The sequence below is a fragment of the Erythrolamprus reginae genome, chromosome 1 (genome assembly GCF_031021105.1).
Source record: "Erythrolamprus reginae isolate rEryReg1 chromosome 1, rEryReg1.hap1, whole genome shotgun sequence".
In the NCBI taxonomy this organism is placed as follows: Eukaryota; Metazoa; Chordata; class Lepidosauria; order Squamata; family Dipsadidae; genus Erythrolamprus; species Erythrolamprus reginae.
The window spans coordinates 88,074,575-88,101,618 of NC_091950.1; the positions used below are offsets into that span (position 1 = coordinate 88,074,575).

Here is a 27,044-nt window from a genome sequence, read left to right on the forward strand (position 1 = left end):
ATTCTGAGATGGGAAACATGAAAATTGCAGCTTAAGTTCAAAGACAGGCGCTTTCAAAGAAAAAAGCAATCTCTTCAAAATGATCTAAAAAACCCCAACATTTCAAGTAGGAGCTCTGCCTACATAGGGGAGAGGGCCTCACGTAATTTGCAGCCCATGTAACCCCAAAACTATTAAGTAATGCATTTTAGCAAGTAAAAGGTTGTCATCCCCAGTTCTAAATCAACAATAAGTTTCTGTGTTGCATTTGTATTTATTTATACATTTACTTACTCTCTTCTGGATCCTCACTTGCTAGGGAATTATTGGGAAGAGCCTGAACTGCAGCTCGTGTTTCACGGGTTGACTGCATTGGCCCAATCCTGCTGTCTCGTTGCTGCTCCCATTCTGGGTTGAAGCCTCCGTCATCAACCTCAGGTCCTGCATTCTGGTTTTGATTCACTGCAACTGAGATACACAGCCATTTCCACTACACTCTTGTGATCATCATCCAAATACATCAATAGATTATTATATGAAAGAGAGTTAAAATTACAATATGACTACAGTTGAATTAACATTACTAGAATTTTGGAATTATAAAAATAAGTATGTATTTGTGTAATATATATTTAAAGTGATGATTTTTAGGATCCTAAGTATTGAATATATAATTAGCATAAGGCGGTAGAAATAATAATTAATTTATAGGTAGAAATTAATAACCAAAATAATTAACCCGGATGCCGATTGAATTGCCAGAATTTAAATGAACGGAAAGGAGTGATAGAATGAGTTTTTATAATTATTAATACATGAATATATATTTTTTCTCCTTCCGCGATCTAAGTTTATATTCATTCTTATTTGTAAGTGTGTTTTTCTTTTCTCTTTTTCTGTTATTGGTGTTGTTGTGTTGTTTGACTTGTTTTGTTTTTGTATTTTTGGTTGTTTGTAAATATGTTTGTTTATGATTTGTTAATGTTTTTAAAGAACTTCAATAAAAAACTTTAAAAAAAAAGATTATCTAACAGTTGATAGGGGAGAAAACATTGCCACTGTGCTAACTAAAACCAAATACACCACAAATGAAAAATAAGTTAGGGTGCATCCAAATCCTAATGTTTGGATATACAGTGGGGGGTTTGCGTTCCGAGACCGCCTGCGAAAGTCGAATTTCCGTGAAGTAGAGATGTGGAAATAAATACACTATTTTTGGCTATGAACAGTATCACAAGCCTTCCCTTAACACTTTAAACCCCTAAATTACAATTTTCCATTCCCTTAGCAATCATTTAGATTATTACTCACCATGTTTATTTATTAAAGTTTATTAAAAAAAAATATTTATTAAAGGCGGACAAAAGTTTGGCGATGACATATGACGTCATCGGGCGGGAAAAATCATGGTATAGGGGGAAAAACCACGAAGTATTTTTAAATTAATTTTTTTGAAAAACCGTGGTATAGACTTTTTGCGAAGTTCGAACCCGTGAACATCTAGGGAGATAAGTGAGACATTTGTTAAGTGAATTTGGCCCCATTTTATGATTTTTCTCACCACATTTGTTAAGTTGTTAATTTCTTTAGTTGTAAAATTTAGTAACATGGTTAAGGGAATCTGGCCATTGACTTTGCTTGTCAGAAGCTCGCAAAAGGTGATCACATGGCCCCAGGACAATTAAGCTACAGAGCAGCAAATTAGAAACATAGGAGATTGACGGCAGAAAAAGACCTCATGGTCCATCTAGTCTGCCCTTATATTATTTCCTGTATTTTATCTTAGGATGGATATATGTTTATCCCAGGCATGTTTAAATTCAGTTACTGTGGATTTACCAACCACGTCTGCTGGAAGTTTGTTCCAAGCATCTACTACTCTTTCAGTAAAATAATATTTTCTCACGTTGATTCTGATCTTTCCCCCAACTAACCTCAGATTGTGCCCCCTTGTTCTTGTGTTCACTTTCCTATTAAAAACACTTCCCTCCTGAACCTTATTTAACCCTTTAACATATTTAAAACCAGCGACTGATCAGGTCCCACAGAGTTGGCCTTCTCCGGGTCCCGTCGACTAAACAATGCCGTCTGGCGGGACCCAGGGAAGAGCCTTCTCTGTGGTGGCCCCACCCCTCCCCCCAGAGGTTAGGACTGCCCCCACCCTCCTTGCCTTTCGAAAGCTCCTGAAAACCCACCTATGTCGCCAGGCATGGGGAAACTGGCATACCCCCCTAGCTACTATGGTTTTTTATGTATGGTCTGTTAGGTTGTGCGATTGTTTTTTATAATGAGGGTTTTAAATTGTTCTTTTAACATTAGATTTGTACATTATGTATTGTTGTTGTGAGCTGCTCCGAGTCCTCGGAGAGGGGCGGCATACAATTCTAATATTATTATTGTTGTTGTTGTTATTACAGTGGTCCCCCGATTATCGCGAGGGTTCCGTTCCAGGACCCCTCGCGATGATCGGTTTTTTCGCGAAGTAGCGGTGCGGAAGTAAAAACACCATCTGCGCATGCGCAGATGGTGTTTTTACTTCCGCCGCAGCAGCGAGGAGCCGAAGATTGGGGTTTCCCCGCCGCCCAAGCAAACTCCTCGCTGCTGCTGCGCCCGCCGCTTGTCCGCCCGCCGCTTGTCCGCCGCCTGCCTGCCCGCGCGCCCGCCTTTCGCCCGCCCACGCCATTCGCTCGCGCCGCTTCCCAGCTGAGTCCTGAAGCGAACTTCCGCGTTTGGCTTCAGGACTCAGCTGGGAAGCGGCGCTGGGGTTTCCCCGCCGCCCACGCAAACTCCTCGCTGATGCCCGCCGCTCGCCCTCCCGCCAGCAAGAGGGGGAAGACCCAGGGAAGCCGCCCAGCAGCTGATCTGCCCGGCGCCATCTACGCATGCGTGGCCATAGAAAAAAGGGCGCGCATGCGCAGATGGTGTTTTTACTTCCGGGTTGAAAAATCGCGATATAGCGTTTCGCAATGATCGAGATCGTGAAACTCGGGGGACCACTGTATTATTATTGTTGTTGTTGTTATTTATTATTATTATTATTATTATTATTATTATTATTATTATTAATGTTTCGATCATGTCCCCCCTTTCCCTTCTGTCCTTCACATTATACAGATTGTGTTCATTAAGTCTTTCCTGATAAGTTTTATGCTTAAGACCCGTTCAATTTTGTTAATATCTTTTTGTAGATGAGGTCTCCAGAACTGAACACGGTATTCCAGAAGTGGTCTCACCAGCGCTCTATACAGCGGGATCACAATCTCCCTCTTCCTGCTTGTTATACCTCCAGCTATGCAGCCAAGCATTCTACTTGTTTTCCCTACCGCCCGACCACACTGCTCACCCATTTTGAAACTGTCAGAAATCACTACCCCAAAATCTTCTCTTCTGAAGTTTTTGCTAACACAGAACTGTCGACGCAATACTCAGATTGAGGATTCCTTTTCCCCAAGTGCATGAATTGACCATGGTGCTCCAGCTTCATCCTTCCTAGGTTGGTAAAACGAGGACCTAGATTAATATGTTGACTCTGTAAACCCCTTAAAAAGGGCTATAAAGCACTGTGAAGCAGTATATAAATGTTATTGTTATTAAATGGAAGCAGCCTCTGTAGATTTGTTTTTAAAAAGGAGTTGAGGCATAGAAGTAGAAGCTGTGTTGTTAAAACAGCATTCTTATTATTTTTTTAAAAAAGACCCAAGCCAAAACTTGCAGAATTCCCTTCCCTCATTTGTTACAAGGATTCCTGGAGGTGAATGGAATTAAAACTATCTCAGGACAAATGAAAAGGAAACATTTTTCTGGCAGAGGGATTCAAATCAGTGTGCACTTTTTATGCTTCATTGGTGGGCATGAATTCAGTATTTAAATAGTAAAATCCTCCTGTAAATATAAAGGTTAACATGAAACTGCTTGACAATTCTTATTCTGCATTTCTCACACAACTTCAAAAAGATTTTTTTTAAAAAAAGACCTTACCTTGCTGACTGTAAGTGGCATTTTTAGACGCCCCCTTCTGGGCTTCAGGATCTTGTTCAGCCATATTTACTAGCCATATCATTGTTGCTAATGGAAAAAAGAAGGCCTCTAATTTATTGCTGCTATATGTTATTTAATCACATTACGATCATGTATGCATTTTAAGTATTTAGCAATGTTTTGTTGTGTTCTACTCACAGAAATCTGCAGTGGCCCTTGCAATGAATTCATCTAATTTGTTAAAATAAAAGACGACAGCAAAGCTTTTTTTCCTATTTGCGCCCATTGTTATTAAATTGAAAGACAACCTTAATACAATGGTATCTTGTTACTCGGCTGCTTTGAAACTCATCAAATTAGGTACTGAACGTATTTTGACGTGAAAATTTTGTCCCAATACTTATTGTTTGCTTGGTACTCAATTCACAAGCTAGAACTCAGTGCTGGCTGTCTTGTGACCCATTACATTATTCCTTTCGGGGAAAATGTATTTAGTACTCATTGTTTTAGGTACTCATCATGTCTCCCGGAACTAATTAATGATCAGTACATACAGGGTGTGTTCCAAAAGTAATGCAATTATTTTTTTAAAAGTAATTTATTCAACAGATTTGCACAAACACTTAAAATTCTTCAAAGTACTGTCCTTGGGCCTCTACACATTTTTTCCAGCAACTCTGCCATGACCGGTACACACCCTGGAAGGCATCTTTGGGGACCTCTCGCAAGGTCACAGTTGATTGGATCTCTTCTATGGACGAAAAACGTGCCTTGCCACAACATGCTACGAGTCCACGAGTTCCTGGCAAAACACCAGGTGCCAATGCTGACCCCCCCCCCCTCCTAGAGTCCTGATGTCGCCCCAGCAGGCTTCTTTTTGTTCCCTCAGATTAAGGCAGCCTTGAAAGGAACCCATTTTTCATCTATAGAATAGATCCAATCAGCCGTGACGAAGACCTTGCAAGAGATCCCCAAAGATGCCTTCCAGGGAACGTACCGGTCATGGTAGAGTCGCTGGAAAAAGTGTGTAGAGGCCCAAGGACATTACTTTGAAGAATTTTAAGTGTTTGTGCAAATCTGTTCAATAAATTTGCTTTTGGAACACACCCTGTAGGTACTACTGTAACAAATGAATACATACCACCTGAAAAACAAGCATTGCATTATACCTTTGTGAAACAGTATTTTTAAATTTTTATTAGGATAAATGCATAATTCAATGACAGCAGACCCAAGAGATATCATACCCTAGAAAAAGATATTTTTCGAAAATACCAGCTAAACAGGTACTCTAATCTTGATAGTTCTATCATGCCCTCATTTCAGTACAAAACTGTGCTGAAAGATCAGTTAATACATTGTACCATAAAACCAAACAAAATCCCTGAAATAGTCAAACTACATTGGATCAAGTGGGATGAGTTTTTTCTTTTTTAAAAAGTACAGTATATTGCTTAACTTCTGCTTAACTGCGAAGTCATCACAATGGGAAACGGGTCATTAGTTTGTTATACTTAAAACATTAGATTTTGTTTTTGCTGTATCTCATTTTTGCTTCTGTAGTCAAAGAAAATCTACTAACTGGAGCATCTCATCCAGGCCAGGTTTTAAACTTTTGAGCACAAAGGACCTGTTTTCTTATGAAAGGAAACTGACTCACAGTATCTAACATTTTATATCTTACGAGAAAATTACTTGTTTTCCCTCAGGCATCAGATAATCCCTTCTTACATGAGTAAATGAGTGCTGGGAACAAAGTTTCATTTCTTTCTTGAGCTGTTTCTACTAGCATACGAAGAGGCCCTCTGGGAGACAATACCGCAATCAGATCTGAAAGATAGATATTGAGATTATTTTTTTAAAAAAACCTGAAAAGAAGGGCTCTTCCATAGTCAGAAAGAAATACTTAATAATATGAATGTAGTAAATTAGACTGCTTTATGAAACTTCCATACAATATTTTGCATACTGATAAAAAGACGGTAACAGAAAAATATTGTTTGGTTCAATTTATTTAATGGCCCATACTGTGATATGCCCCACATTTTTAGAATAGTTAATGATTAAATATCTTTTCATTCAGAAACACTGAATAAATGAATGAAACACTGTCATTATTACTTTTAATCGGAATTGTGTTGTGGTTGGCTCTGGCCCAGCTCCTGCCCCAGGGAATGGGGAGGTGGATGCAGGGGGAAATTCAACATGTCACAGGCCTGTGTTATTGCCGACAGAATCAGTTCAGAGTTTAGTTTCCTCGGACGAAGAAGAAGGTGGGAGTGACTCGGCAGAGGAGGGCTTGGCACACAGCCCAGGCAGTCAATCTCCCTTATCTTCTGTTGATTCAGATGATGACGTTTTGGACGCACGCAAGCGCAGAATTATGCATTGAAGAGGCCAAGTAAGAACATATTACAGGAAATAAGGGAGGCCACCTGTGTTTGGGTGGGGCTCCAGTAATTAGGGCTGCTGCTATAAATAGCATCATGTGGGTTTGGCCGTTGTGGAAGAATATCTGATCGGAGTTCGTCAGGAATCTTGTGTTGCTGGACTTTGTTGCTTTTTCACACCTTTGAATCCAAAGCAGAGCAACCTGTGTGTTTGTCTCACTTCGTTGGAAGAAGAAGGGTGTGAAGTTTCTTCACAGCTGGTAGCTAAGTACTTGATGACTGCTTAAGGGAAATTGTACAGACTACCCGGTTGTTTTGGGAAGAGTGCTCTTTGCAATACAAAAAGAGTGCTTTGTTTATTTTGAATTTTGTGATAAAGAACATTGTTTTGAATTTTCAAACGTGTGTGTGTGTGTGTCTGAAATTTGTACCCTTGAATTTTCGGGAGGCTCCTATCAGAGAGCCCGGCAGAACAAATTGGTTGCTACTTTGTTACCAGGATAAGGATTGAAACCAAACTTGGTGGTAGCGGTGGCCTGAAACAACACATTTCAAAAGGAGAAGAAGATTTAGCGCAGTGACATTCAGGGAAGAAAATAAAGGATACAGAAGAAAACAGCCTGTCTGAATTCCATATTTAATTTTATAATTAAAGCATGCTATCTAACCTTCTCATGGGTTTTTTTTTTAGTCTACCGGATCTAACAATTGAACAGAGGGAAGCAATTTCGGATTACATACCATCCACCCCATGTGCCTTCTGGATCAAAATTCATACAGCCATGTAATATTTTGGGCTGCATTAGGTATGACTTTATGAAACAGACCACCTATTCTAATCTGAATGAAATCATCCTCCATCTCTATATCTGATCTATGTACATTATAAACATACCAACGTAATTATCACCTTATATGCTACTTATTGTCATTCAAGGACATACCTAAACAGCAGCAAACATCCATCATCTCTTTTTGGGAAGGATAATTTTTTCTATACAACAGCTTTTCTTCTCTCTTAATTAAGTATGTGCAGGGATTGGTCCAGATTTTAAGCCAAACTGTAGCAATCACATTTGTATAGTCTCATTAGAAGAGACTAAAATAGAATTCTTTATTGGCCGAGAGTGATTGGACACTCAAGGAATTTGTCTTTGGTGCATACGCTCTCACCCACTGCTCTGCAAAGTACAGTGATGTCAGAGTGATGGCATTCTGGAAAAAAATATTCTTGTGTCTAGTTGTTTTGGTCTGCAGTGCTCTATAGCCTATAATAAAACCTATTATAAAAAGGACAAGCTTTCCTTGCTTGAAAAAAAAAAGCAGAATTACTTACAGTGGTACCTCGACATACGAGTCTAATTTGTTCCAGACCCGAGCTCGTATGTCGATCAACTCCCATCTCCAACGAATGCCTTTAGACTTTGTTTTTCGCGCTGAGATAACTGGAAGCAAGGAATTCTTGCGCCACCTAGTGGAAGCTCGGCTTGTATCCCGAATTTGAGCTCGGGTGTCGAACAGAAATTTTGCTCGCATCTTGGCTCGTAACTTGGAATACTCGCATGTGGAGCAGCTCTAGAGGTACTACTGTATTTGTTAAAGCAATTTTTTAATTCCACTGTTGTTCACCAAACTCTATGTAGACAAGGTACTCAGATATCCCTGGCATTTTATGGCAAGACTCATAGAAACATAGAAGACTGACGGCAGAAAAAGACCTCATGATCCATCTAGTCTGTCCTTATACTACAGTATTTTCTGTATTTTATCTTAGGATGGATATATGTTTATCCCAGACTCTATAATGAAGTTGGTTAAGTCATGACAATTCTCCATTTCACTGGGGCCTCTCAGGTTGAATCCATTCCTGCCCTGTCTCACCCAATGCTACAACAGGTTTTTTTAGACTTAAAAACTTACATGAAAACTTGGACATGCCTTCGGTTTAGCTCAAATACCCGCGAATAAAACAGCATTTTATTTCATTTCAAAGAAACAGTACTCATCTAAAGTATCACATCATGCTATGAGGCATAGACACCTATTAAATGTCATTACTTAATTTTAGTATTCAGGAAAAATTCAATAGTTTGAAATTCCTGGGTTTCTCCAGTTTGGAAAAACATCTCCCTTGCCAAACACATGTTTTTATTCTTTAAGTTTTACATAGTGTCAGTTACTAATTGTTCTAAGTATAGAAGTTCACAGTCAGTAAAATTACTAAACTTACAAAATATTAGAACTATACTTGTATAACGATAAGGAATTTTTAGACAGTACAGTATTTCAAATCACTGTAATTTGATGGCACATGACATCTGTATTTTTGTGGCTAGCCTTTGTTTCTGAATTTATACAGAAGAAGAATAATGTTTTTGCAAGTTCATTTGGATTCTTTACAACTTGGGAAAAAGTATATGTTGTTTCAAACTTGTTTGTCTGCATATCTTAAAATGCTGCCAAACTGCTTGTTCCCACTTGAAAATCAAACTGTACGTTTGCTTGTGTGTGTGTATGAAAAAAAGAGAATATTTCAAAAAGTAGAGCTGTTTTACACTGTGAAAAGTCTTTGGTATTTACAAAATTTAAAACATAAAATTTAAAACATAAAAGTATACAAGCAATATTTTTCTTTAAAATAATAATAATAATAATAATAATAATAATAATAATAATAATTTATTAGATTTGTATGCCGCCCCTCTCCGCAGACTCGGGGCGGCTAACAACAATAATAAACACAACATGCACAAGCCAATAATAAAAAACAACTAAAAACCCCTATCATAAAACCAAACATACACACAAACATACCATGCATAACTTGTAATGGCCTAGGGGGAAGAGCTATCTCAACTCCCCCATGCCTGGCGGTATAAATGAGTCTTGAGTAGTTTACGAAAGACAGGGAGGGCGGGGGCAGTTCTAATCTCTGGGGGGAGTTGGTTCCAGAGGGCAGGGGAGAGAAGGCTCTTCCCCTGGGGCCCGCCAAACGACATTGTTTGGTCGACGGGACCCAGAGAAGGCCAACTCTGTGGGACCTTATCGGTCGCTGGGATTCGTGCGGTAGCAGGCGGTTCCGGAGGTAATCTGGTCCATTGCCATGTAGGGCTTTAAAGGTCATAACCAACACTTTGAATTGTGACCGGAAACTGATCGGCAGCCAATGCAGGCCACGGAGTGTTGAAGAAAAGTGGGTGAATCTTGGAAGCCCCACAATGGCTCTCGCGGCTGCGTTCTGCACGAAATACTATCATGATGATAAACAGGTAAACAATGAACGTACACATGAAAAGGATTTTTGTTTAATCTAACAAATCGGGCTGCAATCTTTAATTCTAAATGCACACCTCATTATATTTTGCTTATTTGAGCATTTTGATGCTCTAAATGTTTCCTTTTACACTTCAATATTGCAGCAGTTATCTCAATTTCCATCAAGAACAAAGTTGAGAAGACTTTTTTCCCCTCTTCAAAATAAGAGCAACTAACAGCTAGCTAATTTCCCACACTGTTCAGCCAAATGCTTATGGGAACCCTCAAAGCTCCCAAGTAACAGTATGTAAACTTTGAAGATGATGTGCAGTTACTATGCTTTATAACTTTATATGCACTGAATCAGTATATCAACTCTCAGCCCAGATCAACAATCATTCATTTCTAACATGGACTCTACACTTGCTTGAAGGGGAATCGCATGCTCTGGATAGAACGCAAAGACCAATTAACCAAAACCTGTCCCTGGAGTGTTAGCATTTTATCCTGAAAAAGACTGTAGAGAATACTCTGAGAGAAAAGGAACTGCGTGCCAAGGTGGGAGGCTGAAAGTTGTGAAAGGGAAGGAGAGAGGAATTTTTAGATAATAACCAGATGTAACCAGATGTATTAGGTAATAACTAGATGGACCATGTGGTCTTTTTCTGCCGTCAATTTTCTATGTTTCTATATATAAGAGGGAGACACTAGATAACTCTCATCTTTTAATGCAAGATACTTTTCATACAATATAGAACAAATGAATATTCCTTATTAAAATAAAAATAAGGAAGCCAGGACTCTCCTGTAATCAATAAATTCTTTCTTAAAAAAACACACTAGCACATAATGTGGTAAAAGGGAGCATGTGCTCAAGAACATGGTATATAATAAAGAAACAGAAACATAGAAGACTGACGGCAGAAAAAGACCTCATGGTCCATCTAGTCTGCCCTTATACTATTTCCTGTATTTTTATCTTAGGATGGATATATGTTTATCCCAGGCATGTTTAAATTCAGTTACTGTGGACTTACCAACCACGTCTGCTGGAAGTTTGTTTCAAGGATCTACTACTCTTTCAGTAAAATAATATTTTCTCATGTTGCTTTTGATCTTTCCCCCAACTAACTTCAGATTGTGTCCCCTTGTTCTTGTGTTCACTTTCCTATTAAAAACACTTCCCTCCTGAACCTTATTTAAAGCACACATTATTTCCACATCGCTATGAAATCGCAAGAGACATTAACAAGTCCCCTTTCTAATGGAAGTAATTCAGTCAGCAGACACATTTCTTAGACATGTTTTGCATCAGTATTGAGAAGTTATCAGAAACCTCTATAGTTGAGGGACGTTTGGCAGAAAGTACACTTCGACAAAATATGTTCCTAGATGATACAATAGCATTCAGATCGTGCAGAATACAGCTGCGAGAGCAATCATGGGCTTCCCTACGTATGTCCATGTTACACCAACACTCCGCAGTCTGCATTGGTTGCCGATCAGTTTCCAGTCACAATTCAAAGTGTTGGTTATGATCTATAAAGCCCTTCATGGCATTGGACCAGAATATCTCTAGGACCGCCTTCTGCCACATGAATCCCAGCGACCGGTTAGGTCCCACAGAGTTGGCCTCCTCTGGGTCCCTTCTACTAAACAATGTCGTCTGGCGGGACCCAGGGGAAGAGCCTTCTCTGTGGCAGCTCCGACCCTCTGGAATCAGCTCCCCCTGGAGATTAGGATTGCCTCCACCCTCCTTGCCTTTCGTAAACTCCTTAAAACCCACCTCTGCCGTCAGGCATGGGGGAATTGAGACATCTCCCCCAGGCCTATATAGTTCATGCATGCTATGTTTGTGTGTATGTCTTGCTTTTTAAATAAGGGTTTTTTAGATATTTTTAAATATTAGATTTGTTGTACATTGTTTTTATTATTGCTGTGAGCTGCCCTGAGTCTACGAAGAGTAACGGCATTACAAATCTAATTAATAGATAGATAGATAGATAGATAGATAGATAGATAGATAGATAGATAGATAGATAGATAGATTTGTGACAGATTTCTAAACCTGACAATGCACGGGTCCATTCTGCACAACTTAACTGACACAGCCTTTGTTAGAGAAAAAAATCCCAGTCCTATTTCTCAAAGGACAACTAAACTTGCTTCAATATATATACAGGCCAGGTTTTATGCTTTTGTTTGGCCATCCAACAAGAGCAATGAAAGAATGCTCACTGATAGATAGCAAATTTCAGCTAGTGGCAAGAGTTTGTGGAAGCTGAAGTAAAAAAACCTGAAAGGCAATCTTATCTTCAATGGTTAGGAATTATATGTTACTTCCTGAAGTATTTCCCATTTTATTTCACAAAGGCTCCCTCTCCTATAGCAAAAGCTTTTGTGTGAGATTGAGATAAACCAAGCGCCGATATTAGGAGTCTCCCGCACTATGAAGCTTATAAAGGTATGATCCAGATTTACAATGTAGCCTCCCAATCATTAAAATAATTTGGCACCCCAAACATAAAAAGAATACCAGCTAATTTTTTAAAAAGGTTTTTAAGGGCTTTTACTCCAAACTGAAAATGGGGATAGAGGGATCTTACCATACACTGAGATTACTGCCAAAATGAGCCAAGCCGTCCACTCAGGAAGATATTTTATAAACACCAAGGCCATTAGAGCACTTATCATAATGAGGTAGGCTTGTTGAAGACGCAGGGGGCCTTTCCAGTGAACGCAGATCATGCCGACCACCCCAAAGTTCCAAATCATGAGTGCCACAGTAATGTAATCCATGGCAACGTTGTAGGTCTTAAAAACCTCCCTAAAACACAAAAGGCAAAATATTAAGGGGAGGGGCGGCATACAAATCTAATTAATAATAATAATAAATAATAATAATGTATGCTACAGGTGGCACATGGAGCCATATTTGAGGGCACACGACGTGTTGCCCCATGTCAGCTCCAGCGTACATGTGGGTGCTGGCCAGCTGATTTTCGGCCTGCCGGAGGGCTGCGGAGGCTGTTTTAGCCCTCCCCAAGCTTCAGAAAAGCCTCTGGATGGGGAAAAACAGATCAAACAGACCTACTGGAAGCTCAGAATGAACTTCAGTAGGCCCGTTGGGCTGTTTTCTTGATATCCACAGGCTCTTAAAGCCTGGGGAGGGCGAAAAGCAGCCCAAAGGGCCCACTGGAATTCCGGAGACTTCGGTAAAGCTGGAGCGCATGTGTGTGTGCAGGGGGCAGTGCTGGTGGGTTTGTCTGCACGTACGTGGGTGAAGGAGTTGTATTATTGATGTGGGCATATAAGGTGCTCTATCGCATGTGCGAGCACCCTTTTATCATCCGAGCAAAAAAAGGTTCATCATCACTGGTATAAAGTGATGGCAGGGTGGCGCAGCAGGTAGAGTGCTGTGCCGCAGGCCACTGAAGCTGACTGTAGATCTGTAGGCCAGCAGTTCAAATCTCACCACCACCTCAGGGTTGACTCAGCCTTCCATCCTTCCGAGGTGGGTAAAATGAGGACACGGATTGTGGGGACAATATGCTGGATCTGTTAAAAAAAAGTGCTATTGCTAACATGTTATAAGCCGCCCTGAGACTAAGGAGACGGGCGGCATAAAAATCGAATGAATGAATGAATGAATGAATAGTGAGATTCAAATAAGGCATCTTGCTCTTTTCCTTGCCATCTTTGTTAAGTTTTAAGTCAATTTTAGTGTTTAATTTTTACTGTTTTACAATTTTGATGTTTTATTTTATTTATTTATTTTATTTATTCATTAGATTTGTATGCCGCCCCTCTCCGTAGACTTTTGTTGCTTTTATGGGTTTAAAGCTACCTAGGTGAGAAGGGCAGCACAGAAGTTTAAGAAATAAAAAATAAATAAAGATCAGAACAACTATTTCAATGCAAAATCAATAGTGTTATCCAGAAATACAAATGATTCAACAGAAAATAAAACGACTGTACAGCATTGCAGAGAAATAAATCAATATGGGACGTACAATATGTAAACATAAATGTTATTATGGCAGCCAAAATTAGATTAACATCTTTAAGTGATTTAATATACAATATAACAGTGGCTGAAGGTAGGTATTTTCAATTTATTAGACAGCAATTTTAAAACAATCTTTTGTGTAGAGAGTGTAAAGTTGATTCCAAAATAGCAAGTTTACAGAAGACTTAAGCTTCTTCACCATGATAGCACCAGCAGAGCAATTTGCCATTACAATTGTTGCAGTAGCTTGTATTTAGTTCTCTCAGCCAGACAAGAAACTACAATACAGATTGCAGCACAATTAATGAAGACCTTATAAAAGACTTTTTATCATGTATATGAAATGCATGTCTTTGTTTAGAGTGAAATCAAGATTCAAACTCTTGCTTAGCTGGTTGCTGCCTGTAAAGGGTTAAAAGCCTTACCCTTTGGGGAAGGAGGAATGTTCTACACGTTTATCATTTTGGCAACAACTAATCTGGTTGTTTGCTTGTACTGTGCTTTCACTTGCCCATTTGCACCAAAAAGTGAGGAGAAACTTCTGCTGCTATGCACTGTATTTAAGGAATGAGCCATGAACTAACTATGCAGAACTTGGCATGGTATACAAGTATCCCATGTGGATAGGATTTCTTTCTCTCTTTTAAAGATCATCATAAACCTTGATCTTTCTATGCTAAAGCATCTGCACTAATATTTTGTCGATGGGTCCTGTCGACAAAACAATGTCGTCTGGCGGGCCCCAGGAGAAGAGCCTTCTCTGTGGCGGCCCCAGCCCTCTGGAATCAACTCCCCCCGGAGATCAGGACTGCCCCCACCCTCCTTGCCTTTCGCAAACTACTGAAAACCCATCTATGCCACCAGGCTTGGGGGAGATAACTGACTCTTAGCTGTTTCATTTTATGTATGGTTTAATTGGATGGTATGACTGTTTTATAATTGTTTTTAATATTAGATTTGTGCTTTGTGTTTGTTGTGAGCCACTCCGAGTCTTCAGAGAGGGGCGGCATACAAGTCTAATAAATTAAATTAAATTAAAGTACAGAAACTAAAACCAGCACTCAAGAACCATCATTACAGCATTATTTTGCTTTCATTCTACAAAGGAAACCTCATTTTAGCACATCTTGATATAATGGACTTCGTAAGCATAGCTCTGCTCGTGTCATTGTTTGAGAGGACAAATGACCAAATTATTTTGTTTGCATCAACTAGTATTATTTGTGTCATCACACAAATGATGTAAATTATTACATTTAAATGACTTTCACAAATAATAGACATCCCTGTCCCCAAAGAAATCAAATTTCATTATATTGACACAAGTGTGCGTGTGTGAATGTGTGTGCGTGTGCGTGCGTGTGTATATATACACACACACGTGTAGAATATCTATACATGGCTTTGTTTCTTTGAAATCCAAAGAGTCACCTATTTTTAATAACCTTACAAAACTCTGAATCATTTATTATTGTTAAATGTAATCCTTATATGTAAACCATAATACAGTAGCTAGGATTTAAGGTTACTTAATATTCAGAAACCCGAACCTGTTTCCCCCATTTTGACAAATCTAAGTATCAAAACGCTTCTATACTTACCCTAAGTAAATAAATGAGAAAAAGAAAAGCAAAAAGAGAGAAGAAACAATGAGCCAGCCATGGATCACCTGAAACACAAACAAAAGATGCTCAGACTTGATGTTAGTTTGACTCTTTCCAAAATGGGTTACTCGAAAGTTAAGAACCCCCACACATGGCAACTTTAAGATTTATGGACTTCAATTCTGAGAATTCTCCAGTCAGCTATGAGAGTTGAAGTCCACAAGTCTTAAAGTTGCCAAGTTTGAAGACCTCTGTTTTAGAACAGCTTCATATATTATTTTCTTAGGAAATCCTGAGGGCTGAATGCAGAATCCCACCTAGATACCGTGTTTCCCCGAAAGTAAGACAGTGTCTTACTTTCTTCTTACCCCCAAAAGCCCCACTACGTCTTACTTTCGGGGTATGTCTTACATTGGAAAAAAATTGAAAGGGTCGCGTTCCTGAAGGCATCTCCCCAGAGTCCAGAAGGGCAGCCGCGGGACAGGAGCCTCGTGAGCCCTTTTCCAAGTTCAACCTCAGGGCTCCAAGCGGCATGCACGCGTGGAGCCACAGACGTGTGTCGGGGAAGCGTGTGTCTGGAGGGGAGGAGCTGCTCTGCGCAGTTGGGCAGCCCCACCTGCCTGCCGGAAAGGAGGCGGGCGAAGGAGGGCGCAGCTCCGGCCGCTCGCCTCGGAGCTGGTCGGCCTCGCTGGCCGCTTACAGCCGAGCCTCGGCAGGTCTCGGTTGCTGGGACGAGCACCTTCGCTGCAAGCCGCCGCCCGCTCGGCTCGCTTCGGACCAGCGCCGTCCTTCGCTTTGCCAAGCCAGGGAAGAGGCGGTGGCGCCACGGCGAGGCGAAGGGCGCGCGGGGAGCTTGGAAGCGACGTCATCGGGCTCCCCCCCCCCGGGCAATACCCCCATGTTTCCCCGAAAGTAAGACATATGTCTTACTTTCGGGGTACGGCTTATATTAGCCGACCCCCTTGAAACCCCCGATACGTCTTACAATCGGGGGTGTCTTACTATCGGGGAAACAGGGTACTAAGGATTTCTGACAATCCCTTTTTTCTGTCCTAAACCCCCTTTTAAAGTCCTTTAAAATTCTAAAGCCCCCTTTAAAGGATGATGAGATATAATTATATTCAGATTCTCCACAACGTACGATCAAAACTGAGCCCACGTTTTCTGTTGCTAAGCAAGACTTTTGTTAAGTGAATTTTGCCCTACTTTATTACCTTTCTTGCCACATTTAAGTGAATCACTGAAGTTAAGTTAGTACAGTGTTCCCTCGATTTTCGCGGGTTCAAACTTCGCAAAATGTCTATACCACGGTTTTTCAAAAATATTAATTAAAAAATACTTTGCGGGTTTTTCCCCTATACCATGGTTTTCCCCGCCCGATGACGTCATATGTCATCGCCAAACTTTCATCCGCCTTTAATAAATATTTTTTAAAATAAACTTTAATAAATAAACATGGTGAGTAATAATCTAAATGGTTGCTAAGGGAATGGGAAATTGCAATTTAGGGGTTCAAAGTGTTAAGGGAAGGCTTGTGATACTGTTCGTAGCCAAAAATAGTGTATTTACTTCCGCATCTCTACTTCGCGGAAATTCAATTTTCACGGGCGGTCTCAGAACGCACCCCCCGCGAAAATCGAGGGAACACTGTAATATGGTTGCTAAGGGAATCTGATTTCCCCATTGACTTTGCTAGTCTGAAGGTCAAGAGCACCTGGGACCCTGTAAATATCATAAATATGAGCCAGTTGCCAAGTGTCGGAATTTTGATTGGAATGTGGGGATGCTGGAATGGTCATAAGTGTGAAAAATGGTCATAAACTGCTTTTTTCCAGCGATGTTGTAACTTCAAGTGGTCTCTAAATGAACTGTTGTTAAGTTGAGGACTACCTGCAATGTACATCTGGAATGGGTACATAATATTCTCTACTCATCTATTTTCTGATTGTGCAGGAAAATCTAAGATTCTGGCAACTACTGCTTGCTGTTTAATTCCACTTTCATGCTAAGAATTAAAAATGCATCCGAACTGAAAAGGGTACATACTGCTCAAAAAAATAAAGGGAACACACAAATAACACATCCTATATCTGAATGAATATAGAAATGTTTAGAATATTTCAATGAGGATATGAAATATTCTCACTGAATACTTTGTTCTGTACAAAGTCGAATGTGCACAACAGCATGTGAAATTGATGGTCAATCAGTGTTGCTTCCTAAGTGGACAGTTTGATTTCACAGGTTTGATTTACTTGGAGTTATATTGTGTTGTTTAACTGTTCCCTTTATTTTTTTGAGCAGTGTATAATCCAGAACCTGCAGTATTCTTTGTAATGCATAATAGGGTGTTTTAGCCAGTGCTGCTATCAGAGTAGTGACATATAAATCAATATGCAAATGAAGATAATTATGGCTATAATTTCAGTGCAGAAATATTCACAGATAAATCTGATAATTTAAACCTGTTATACATATATTGCACCATCTATACATTTAATTGTTCTATAATACAACCAACCTATTCATTATTTCAAAATTAAATTTAGAATAAAGTATTGTTTAATAGTGCACAAAGGTAGGTCTTCAGAATTTGATTTGCCATGCTTCATTTGATACTTTTGCCCACATGAACTGATTTGCTGCACCGGATTCTATTCATCCATTAAAATCTCATTTAAAAACTTTCTAAATTTATATCGTGGAATGTTTTACTTTTATCAATAAAACCTGAATTGTTTACATTAATTTGTGGCTCATGTAACAGAATAAAGTTTAAAAACAAAACAAAGAACAAAAATCTGCTGAAATTAAAGGAGTCACCCAAAATAGACCAATATTTGATTATTTGAATACATTTGAATATCAGGTTAATAGTTATTTTAATTTATTTCAGGTTCTCCTCCTTTTCAAAAAACATTTTAAAGTAAGATTTAAAATGTCTAACTGCTAATTTCTGATGGTCATTATTATGAATTTCTTTTGTAAAATACAAAAATATGGTGTTTTTTGTCCCATTCTGCTGTTTCATAGTTAATCTTCAGATGAAGCATAGATTTAACAATTGTTTCGGTCCTTTACAAACTGGAATAGGGTAAATTCTAGAATAGGATTATAAATACATGGAAATGGGAGTTTGAATGAAAATATTGTAATTTTGAGCTCACCTTATAGCACCTATATTTATAAAGCACAACCAAGAGTACAGTCATGACAACAATGACACTAATCATGATGGCAGCATTGAGTACAGAATTTAGAGCTCTTTGTCCAACAGTTTCTGTATCTTCTGTAAATGGAGTATAGATTCTACAATGCAACACAGAGCAAAATAAAAAATCACATGCTTTTAAATCAGGATACATTTTCTCATTAAAAAAAGAATTCAACAAATATGGAACACTCTATAAAGTTTCTCGCACTCCCCATCTTGTGGCTATAAAATGAATTACAAGTACATTGCTACTTCATATTAAGCGGCCAACGAAGTCAAAATACAGCAGCAGCCCTTTCCAGCCACTTTCAGGATTTCCCAATGTCAGCCATGTATCAATGATACATGGCACTTCCCCTCTTTGATCATCTCTTTTCAGTTTCATTTGTAATGAATCCAAAACACGACTTCTGTGGTTTGTATAAGACGTATGCAATGAGTTATCTTGAGCTACGCATCACGACTTTCCCAATAAGATATTCAAATTCACATTCCATTAATGCACATGAAAAAGAAATGTTGTGATTCAGTGTAGCACTTACACTAAATCACATTTACTCTTTTGAGATTCATTAATCCACACCTGAACACTAAAAGAATGCAGCTTAGATAATGGGGTGTATTTTAATTTAATTCAGGGACCTACCTTGATATTCCAACATTAAAGAGATAAATAATAAAGGTAATAACCATTTACTTTAAAAAAACATTTAATTCCCAAAATAAATACATAAATTGGCTTTACATGATAATATGACGGGCAAAATTAAAGAACTATGATTCCATTGATAGGCAGCTTCCGTCAGGAAAATGGGGAAAAGGGGCTTTAACAAAAGCCCATCGATTAGGCAGGATTAAGGGACACCTCTGGAACAGATATGTAAAGTGTAAGAGAAAGATGACCCACTATTTCTATTGATGTAAGTTTCTCATTAGTAGAAAAAAAAATAGAAGGATTCACCCAATAATCTATCTATGAATGAAAATATCCAATACTATTCCATAATTACTTGTATTGGTTCAAAGAAACATAAAGGGATTATTTAAAATTGGACAAATGAGAAGGGAGGAAGGTAGGGAAGAAGGGTTGAAGTTAAAAATTTATTTTCCAAAACTGTAATTTTGAATAACTAGAGCAGTGGTTCTCAACCTGGGGGTCGGGACCCCTTTGGGAGTTTGAAAGACCATTTCTCACCTAAGACCATAGGAAAAAAACAAATTTCCTAAGGTGTTAGGAACTAAAGCTTCTATTCTGGCATTTTGGAACATATTTTTACAATCCGACCAATCATGCGTTTACAGTGGGGTTGTCCCTCTGATTTTAAGCTGCCAATCAGCTTAAAACTTTCTTGGGAGAATTGGTGCTAGACTTGTGATTGGGGGTCAACACAATATGAGGAACTGTATTAAAGGGTCACGGCATTAGAAAAGTTGTGAACCACTGAACTAGAGGAAAAGGTATTTCTAGCAAAAGCAAAAATAGCAAATATGCTGAGAATAACCATGTTTTGAAACATTGGTTAAAAAGAATAAATACAAAGGAGATTAAAAAATAGAGTATCACAGCAAGAAAAAAAGCAATTAGGGAAAAAATTAAGTTACTTACAACTGTCCATCCTTGCGCGTATAGAAACTGACAGACTTGATAGTGGCAACCACAACTACCATACATAACGTGACAGGCACGAAGAGCATGATCACATGCTTCGCCCCATATTTCAGTGTCAGCTCTTCCTCTTCCTCCTCATCTTGCTCCACCGTTGGTCGAGGCCTTGGCTGTGGCTGTCCATTAGTTGCTGGAGCAGGATTATTAGCTCTCCGGTCACCGCTCTCCTGTGGTCGTCTTTCATTGTTGGCATTCTGAAATTAAGAACCCCACATCCGTAAATATTTCCATGTTTTACGTGTCTCTTGTGTTTCAAATTCTAAAAGTCAATGGATCAAGGAGCCCCAAATGCTGCTAGACTGCCGTAGCTATGCAGGAAATGGTCCAGAGGGGAATGTGGAGTTGTCAGCATGGAATGCAGACTTTCTTTTTTTAAAAAAAATAATTTTTATTATTATTTAAAAAGAAAACATAACACATAGGACATAACAAAACATTAAATGAACATTTCCAAAATGTGAACTGTAGGTGGTACACATCACAAAAGTAAAAACTTAATGCTGTGACTATAAAAAGTGATTTTTATGAATTTATCAAGTTAATATATTGTTGTGGTTGGCTCTGGCCCAGCTCCTGCCCCAGGGAATGTGGAGGTGGAGGCAGGGGAAACGTCAACATGTCCTAGGCCTGTTTTGTTGCCGGCAGAGTCAGGGAGTGCAGTTTCCTCAGACGAAGAAGAAGGTGGGGGTGACTTGGAAGAGGGGGGCTTGGCACACAGCCCAGGAAGCCAATCACCATTATCTTTGGTCGATTCGGATGACAAAGTGTTAGACCCACGCAGGCACAGACTTATGCATCGAAGAGACCACTTGAGGAAATATTGCAGGTGATAAGAGAGGCCACCTGTGTTTGGGTGGGGCTCCAGTAATTAGAGCTGCTGCTATAAATAGCAGCGTGCTAGTTTGGCCGTTGTGGAAGATTATCTGATCGCAGTTCTTCAGGATCGTGCCTCGCTGTGTCTGAACTTTGTTTGTGGATTTTTCACGCCTTTGACACCAAAGCAGACTAAAGTGTGTGTGTGTTTCACTTTGTGGGAAGAAGGAGGGCTGTGACATTTCATCACAGCTACTAGCTAAGTACTGAAGGACTGATTAAGGGACTTGTACAGCCGACAAGGTTGTTTTGGGGAAGAGCGCTCTTTGCAATACAAAAAGGGTGCTTTGTTTCTTTTGAATTTTGTAATAAAGGACATTGTTTTGAATTTTCAAACGTGTGTGTGTCTGAAATTTGTACCCGTAAATATTCGGGAGGCTTCTACTAGAGAGCCCGGCAGAACAATATATAGTAACTTATCACTAAGTAGGGATAGCATATATAAGTGAAGGTTAACATAATTTACATTTTCATTTTGCTTATATTTGGATCTTATATAGTCAAATTTGAACTCCATGGAATTGTAATGATACCATGCAGACTTTCCTTAACTACTTAAGCAGCATACAGTGTTTTAAAATGTGAAGAAGATAAATCATAGGTGAAACTCAATTTCTTTTAGCCTGTAACAAAACCAGATTTAATTCTATCCGCTCCTCCCAGTCCCATAGTGCTTCTGTAGCTCTTCGATCTGCTGCCTGTACTTTTACCCTTTGCATTTTCATTACAAGCGGCAGGCATGATGGTTTTTGAAACCAATATGGTGCTTTCTTAAAAGAGGTTAAGTAGAGAGGCAGCAACATGTTTATGGCATTTAGAAGAGTCCCCAAAATATGATGCCCTGGTTTGTGTATCAACACCAAGCTCCCAAATTTTCATATTAATATTCCCCTAGAAGTAAAATCATACGTTTAAGAATAAACATAGATCAGACAAACAAACAAAATATACCAAAACTGTGATTCTATATTACCATTTCTGGAGAACAATATGCGCAATTTAAGAAAACCTTTATCAAACGTATGTAATAAAAATGCAACAATTCTGTGACAAACATTTGGGATTGTTTTATAACAGAATTAATTTTCATAAATAAGTAGAATTATTTTCACACTGATAACTCAGAATCTAGAATACTGTCGCAAGGAGAATAAATAGGGAAAAAAAGAACATTTATATCAAACCCTTAATACTATGCTCTAGCTACCATTTGAAACTGCTCAAACAAGATTACTCACCGGTGCCTTGAATGCAAAGTCTGTGCAAAGGTGCATTTTTAATGGAAAGGAATCGTGTTACAGCTTTTGCACTTTGCTTTAGTATATAGAAAATATAGGGCCCTACCTGATTAGCGTTTAGCAGAAGCAAAGGAATGGATTCTTCAACTTTACCAGCCATTAAGGAAATAAAGCCTTGAAAAAGGTTTGAACTAATCCCATTGTGTACAAGAATGTATTATATATCTTCAAGGTGAATGAGTAATACCAAAGATAAACAGCAACCTTGGTAACTATCAAAGTTATAGTTAATATGAAATCCAGAGCAATCTATTTAAAGGTGTAGAACATCAAAAGTAATACTTCTTACACGTGTCAGTAATGTGCTGATTTTCAACCAACATTACAAGGCAATGGTTTCACAATATTAATATCCGATTGTAATATTACGGCTTCCTTATGATTCAAGAAATAGCTGGCTGGAGAATTCTGGGAGTAGAGATCCATAAGTCTTAAAGTTGTCAAGTTTGGGGACCCCTGATCTAAGCAGATTTTTAAATACTACGCTTCGGGGTAACACAAATTGCCTGCTTCCTCTGAGCCTCTCTCAAGCAACATAACAAAATATGGTGCAGAACATATCAGAACTACAATTCACCCTTCTATCGCTTAAGTCTGGAACTCTAATAGCAGCACATCTAACAAGCCATCAGACTGAGAATTGATATACAGCATGATTTTATTTATTAAACTAACACTAATCCAGAACCTGGGTAAGAATTATATTACATAGAAAACAAGATTTCCTAGAAAATAATTTTTAAAAGATAACATCAAAATCTGGTGTTCAAGGGAGTAGAAGTTGAGTCATAAACTTTTCTGTGGCATGCCTCTCTTGCAACAAGGAACGCATTGGCTGCCAGTTGGTTTCCGGGCACAATTCAAAGTGTTGGTCATGACCTACAAAGTCCTACATGGCATTGGACCAGATTACTTACGGGACCGCTTTCTGCCACATAAATCTCAGCATCCGGTTAGGTCCACAGAGTCGGCCTTCTCCAGGTCTCGTCAACTAGACAATGCCGTTTGGCGGGGCCCAGGAGAAGAGCCTTCTCTGTAGGGGCCCCAGCCCTCTGGAATCAGCTCCCTCCGGAGATTCGCACTGCCCCCACCCTCTTGGCCTTTCATAAGAACCTGAAAACGTATTTATGCCGTCAGGCTTGGGGGCATCAGATCCCAACCTCTCGCCATTGAATGTTCAGTATGCTTATGGCTGTAATTATATGAATGATTTTAATCTTTAGCCTTTTTATAATGTTTTAAATTAACTGTTTATATTAATTGGATTTAACTGTATTATTGTATACTGTTTGGTCATTGATATGTCGTGAAGGGTCCTACTAGTTGTACAAGTTGAAGGGGTCTTTCTGAATTGAGAACTCCTCCTTAAAAAGCAACTTAATGGTTGTGAACTGGAAGGTTTTTATATAGGTTCAGCTAATGGACCCAGCTGAACCCATTCCTGAAATGGCCCTCTTTATGGTTACTCATACCCTACTCAAGTTGCAAATAGATTACTGCAACATGCTCTACAGCTCATCCAAATTGAAGCCCAGTGAACGTTCAAGGGCACACTTCATTATTCTCATGTAGTAGTCTTACTCAGTAATGGGCAGCCAAACTTTTTACTGCCACACTGTGGGTGTGGCTTAATGGTCATGTGACTGGGTAGGAGTGGCTTGCTGGCCGTGTGACCAGGTGGGAGTGGCTTGAATGATCATCATCATTCAAGTGAATTCTTAAATCCTCGGCTTACAACCTTACCAATTTCACTCACTGGGGGTGACAATTTGCTTCATGTTTCTCGCGTTCTCCTTCCTGGGTCGCTCTCCCTACCTCAGGCTGGGTAGCTAGGCAAATGGGTGCTGCCAGAAGCATAAATGCTGCCAGCACCCCTTCCACCCACACCTTCTGCTTGCACCTCAGGTGGCAGGTGGTCGCGTGAGGCTGGAGGGAAGCCGGGCAGGAGAGAGAGATGCTCGTCCGAGGCCAGGAGAAAAGGAGGAAAGAGGAAAAAAGCAAGGAGTGCAGACGCCAATCAGCTGGAGCTGGGCACACATCTTCATTTCCGCCGGTGGAACTGCGTTCCATCCCGTCCTGTCTGCTGCCCACCCCTGCTCTTACTATTAAGATAAACTGGTGGTTAGTTGGATTCCAGGTGTATTTCAAGATCCTGGATAAAGCCCTATCAGGCATGGAGCTTAAATATTTCAAGGATTACTGGTACCAATCTGCTGTAGGGGCTGCCCATTCTACTTATTGTGACAGGATTAGTGTACTCTGCATTTGGTCAATTAAAAATACCATCTAATGGGTGATGCACCTGCCCTATGCAACAGTCAAACCCCCCTACCTCCCAGGCCTACATAGCTTCAACCCTACATAATTTTTTTTAAAAAAGTTGTTTTTGAAGGATTGGGGCCAGATTGTTTAGGGCAGTGTAGGCGAACCTTTTTTGGCTTGAGTGCCAAAATGGTGTATGCACGTACCCATACCCATAATGCAATGCCCTCAGCCCCAGGCATAGAAACATAGAAGTCTGACAGCAGAAAAAGACCTCATGGTCCATCTAGTCTGCCCTTATACTATTTTCTGTATTTTATCTTAGGATGGATATATGTTTATCCCAGGCATGTTTAAATTCAGTTACTGTGGATTTACCAACCACGTCTGCTGGAAGTTTGTTCCAAGGATCTACTACTCTTTCAGTAAAATAATATTTTCTCATGTTGCTTTTGATCTTTCCCCCAATTAACTTCAGATTGTGTCCCCTTGTTCTTGTGTTCACTTTCCTATTAAAAACACTTCCCTCCTGGACCTTATTTAACCCTTTAACATATTTAAATGTTTCGATCATTTCCCCCCTTTTCCTTCTGTCCTGCAGACTATACAGATGGAGTTCATTAAGTCTTTCCTGATACGTTTTATGCTTAAGACCTTCCACCATTCTTGTAGCCCGTCTTTGGACCCGTTCAATTTTGTCAATATCTTTTTGTAGGTGAGGTCTCCAGAACTGAACACAGTATTCCAAATGTGGTCTCACCAGCACCTCTTCCTGCTTGTTATACCTCTAGCTATGCAGCCAAGCATCCTACTTGCTTTCCCTACCACCTGACTGCATATGGACACACTCCCCTGCACATGCACACAGGCCTCACTGAAGCCTATGGACGTCCAGTAGGCCCGCTGGGCTTTTATTCGCTCACCCAGGGATTCAGGAAAGCCTCCTGAAGAGTAAAAAGAATTGCTCAATGGGCCAACTGGAAGTTTGGAAACGAACTTCTGGTTGGGCTGCAACCTTTCCTGAAGCCTGGGGAGAGTGAAAACAGCTGAAAAGAAGGCTGAAAATCAGCTATGCTGGAGTTGACATAGGGCAACACTTTGTGTGCCCTCAGATATGGCACAGGTGGCACGCATGCTGTAGGTTCACCATCACTGGTTTAGGAGGCACTTTTCTGTAGTTAGTGAAGTGAAGATCTGAAGTGCCTTTCATGGTTTTTCTCCATATCTTGTTTTGCTTTGTCATATATTGTCCCTTTTGTATTGTATTATATTGAATTCCATTATATTGGTTTTAGTTTGTGAAGCTGCAACAGGCATTTGGGAGTTAAGTGACAAAAATGTGAGCAACAAATTAAACAACTCTGGTTTCTCACATACATTTCCATTATGACTATTATTGTTCTATTTCCACTGTCCACCATATGCTCACAATAATCCTGTAAAAGGGGGTTAGGCTAAAAGGTGGCGACTGGTCTTAAGAACTCCCAGTTAACTTCATGGATGAATGGATGTTTAAGCCTAGAGCTCCTCAACAATGCTAGCCCTACAATCTAACCCTGTCACAAAGGGACCACAGAGAATCCACCCTACAGTTTACACAGCAAAAAAATACAAATAAGGAGGAAATCCAGTTAAGGAGCAAGGAAGGGGCATTCTGTACAGTGACATACTAAAGAGTACAATTTTTAACACCCTCTTTCTCTTGCTACTGACCACTAATAACCAATTGTTGTGCCAATAGCAATGTCCAAGCTCCATACCTGCTACCAACATTCTGATAGTGTCCTATTTGCCCCCAAGTGTTCTGTCGGGCTCTCTGGTAGACTCCTCCCAAAAATTCACAGGTACAAATTGCAGACACACACACGTTTGAAAATTCAAAACAATGTTGTTTATAATGAAAATTCACTTAAACCAAGCCCTCTTTTGGTATAGCAAAGAGCACTGGTCTCCAAACAAACTGGTAATTTGTACAAGTCCCTTATCAGTTCGGTGATACTTAGCTTGCAGCTGTGAGGCAATTCACAGTCCTTCTTCTTTCACAAAGTGAAACACACTTTGCCCTGGTTTAGTTTCAAAGCGGGGAAAAATCAGCACACAAAAGTTCAAAGTCAGTAAAGCAGTCACAAGGATCAGATAATCCTCCACAATGGCCAAACCCACAGGCTGCTATTTATTGCAGCCTCACTAATTACCACAGCCACACCCAACCACAGGTGGCCTCATTTTCTTTGATAACAATCTCTCAGTTGTTGTTGCCTATGCATCGCTCTCCGCATGCGTGGCTGTATCATTAACTCTTGTTCTGAATCCAAGGAGGAGCTAGATAATTGATCTCCTTCTGAGCTGTCTGCCCCACTCTCCTCCTCCCTGTCACTCATGTCTTCTTGGTCAGAGGAGCCTTCATCAGCAGATTCCTCCGGGGGCAAAACAGGCCTGCAGCATGTGGATGTCTCCCCCACATCCACAGTCCTTGGGGCAGGAGCTGGGCCAGAGCTAACAACAACACCAAGTCA

At 39.8% G+C, this 27,044-nt stretch overlaps 1 protein-coding gene across 4 annotated transcripts in view; it reads right to left on the reverse strand.

Moving 5' to 3' along the window:
• The window catches only part of PSEN1 (presenilin 1), a 45,023-nt gene that overhangs the window by 10,568 nt on the left and 7,411 nt on the right, over positions 1-27,044 (reverse strand). For 2 of the 4 annotated variants that reach the window (XM_070757961.1, XM_070757979.1), the window contains exons 3-9: positions 20,036-20,289; positions 18,383-18,524; positions 15,213-15,280; positions 12,209-12,429; positions 5,689-5,787; positions 3,958-4,044; positions 274-447 (exon numbers count right to left, since the gene is read on the reverse strand). In XM_070757961.1, coding sequence (XP_070614062.1) covers positions 274-447; positions 3,958-4,044; positions 5,689-5,787; positions 12,209-12,429; positions 15,213-15,280; positions 18,383-18,524; positions 20,036-20,289 — 1,045 coding nt within the window. Of the gene's footprint in view, positions 1-273; positions 448-3,957; positions 4,045-5,688; positions 5,788-12,208; positions 12,430-15,212; positions 15,281-18,382; positions 18,525-20,035; positions 20,290-22,312; positions 22,421-27,044 lie in introns of those variants that run through there. The other 2 variants (XM_070757989.1, XM_070757970.1) reach the window with 2 other exon arrangements.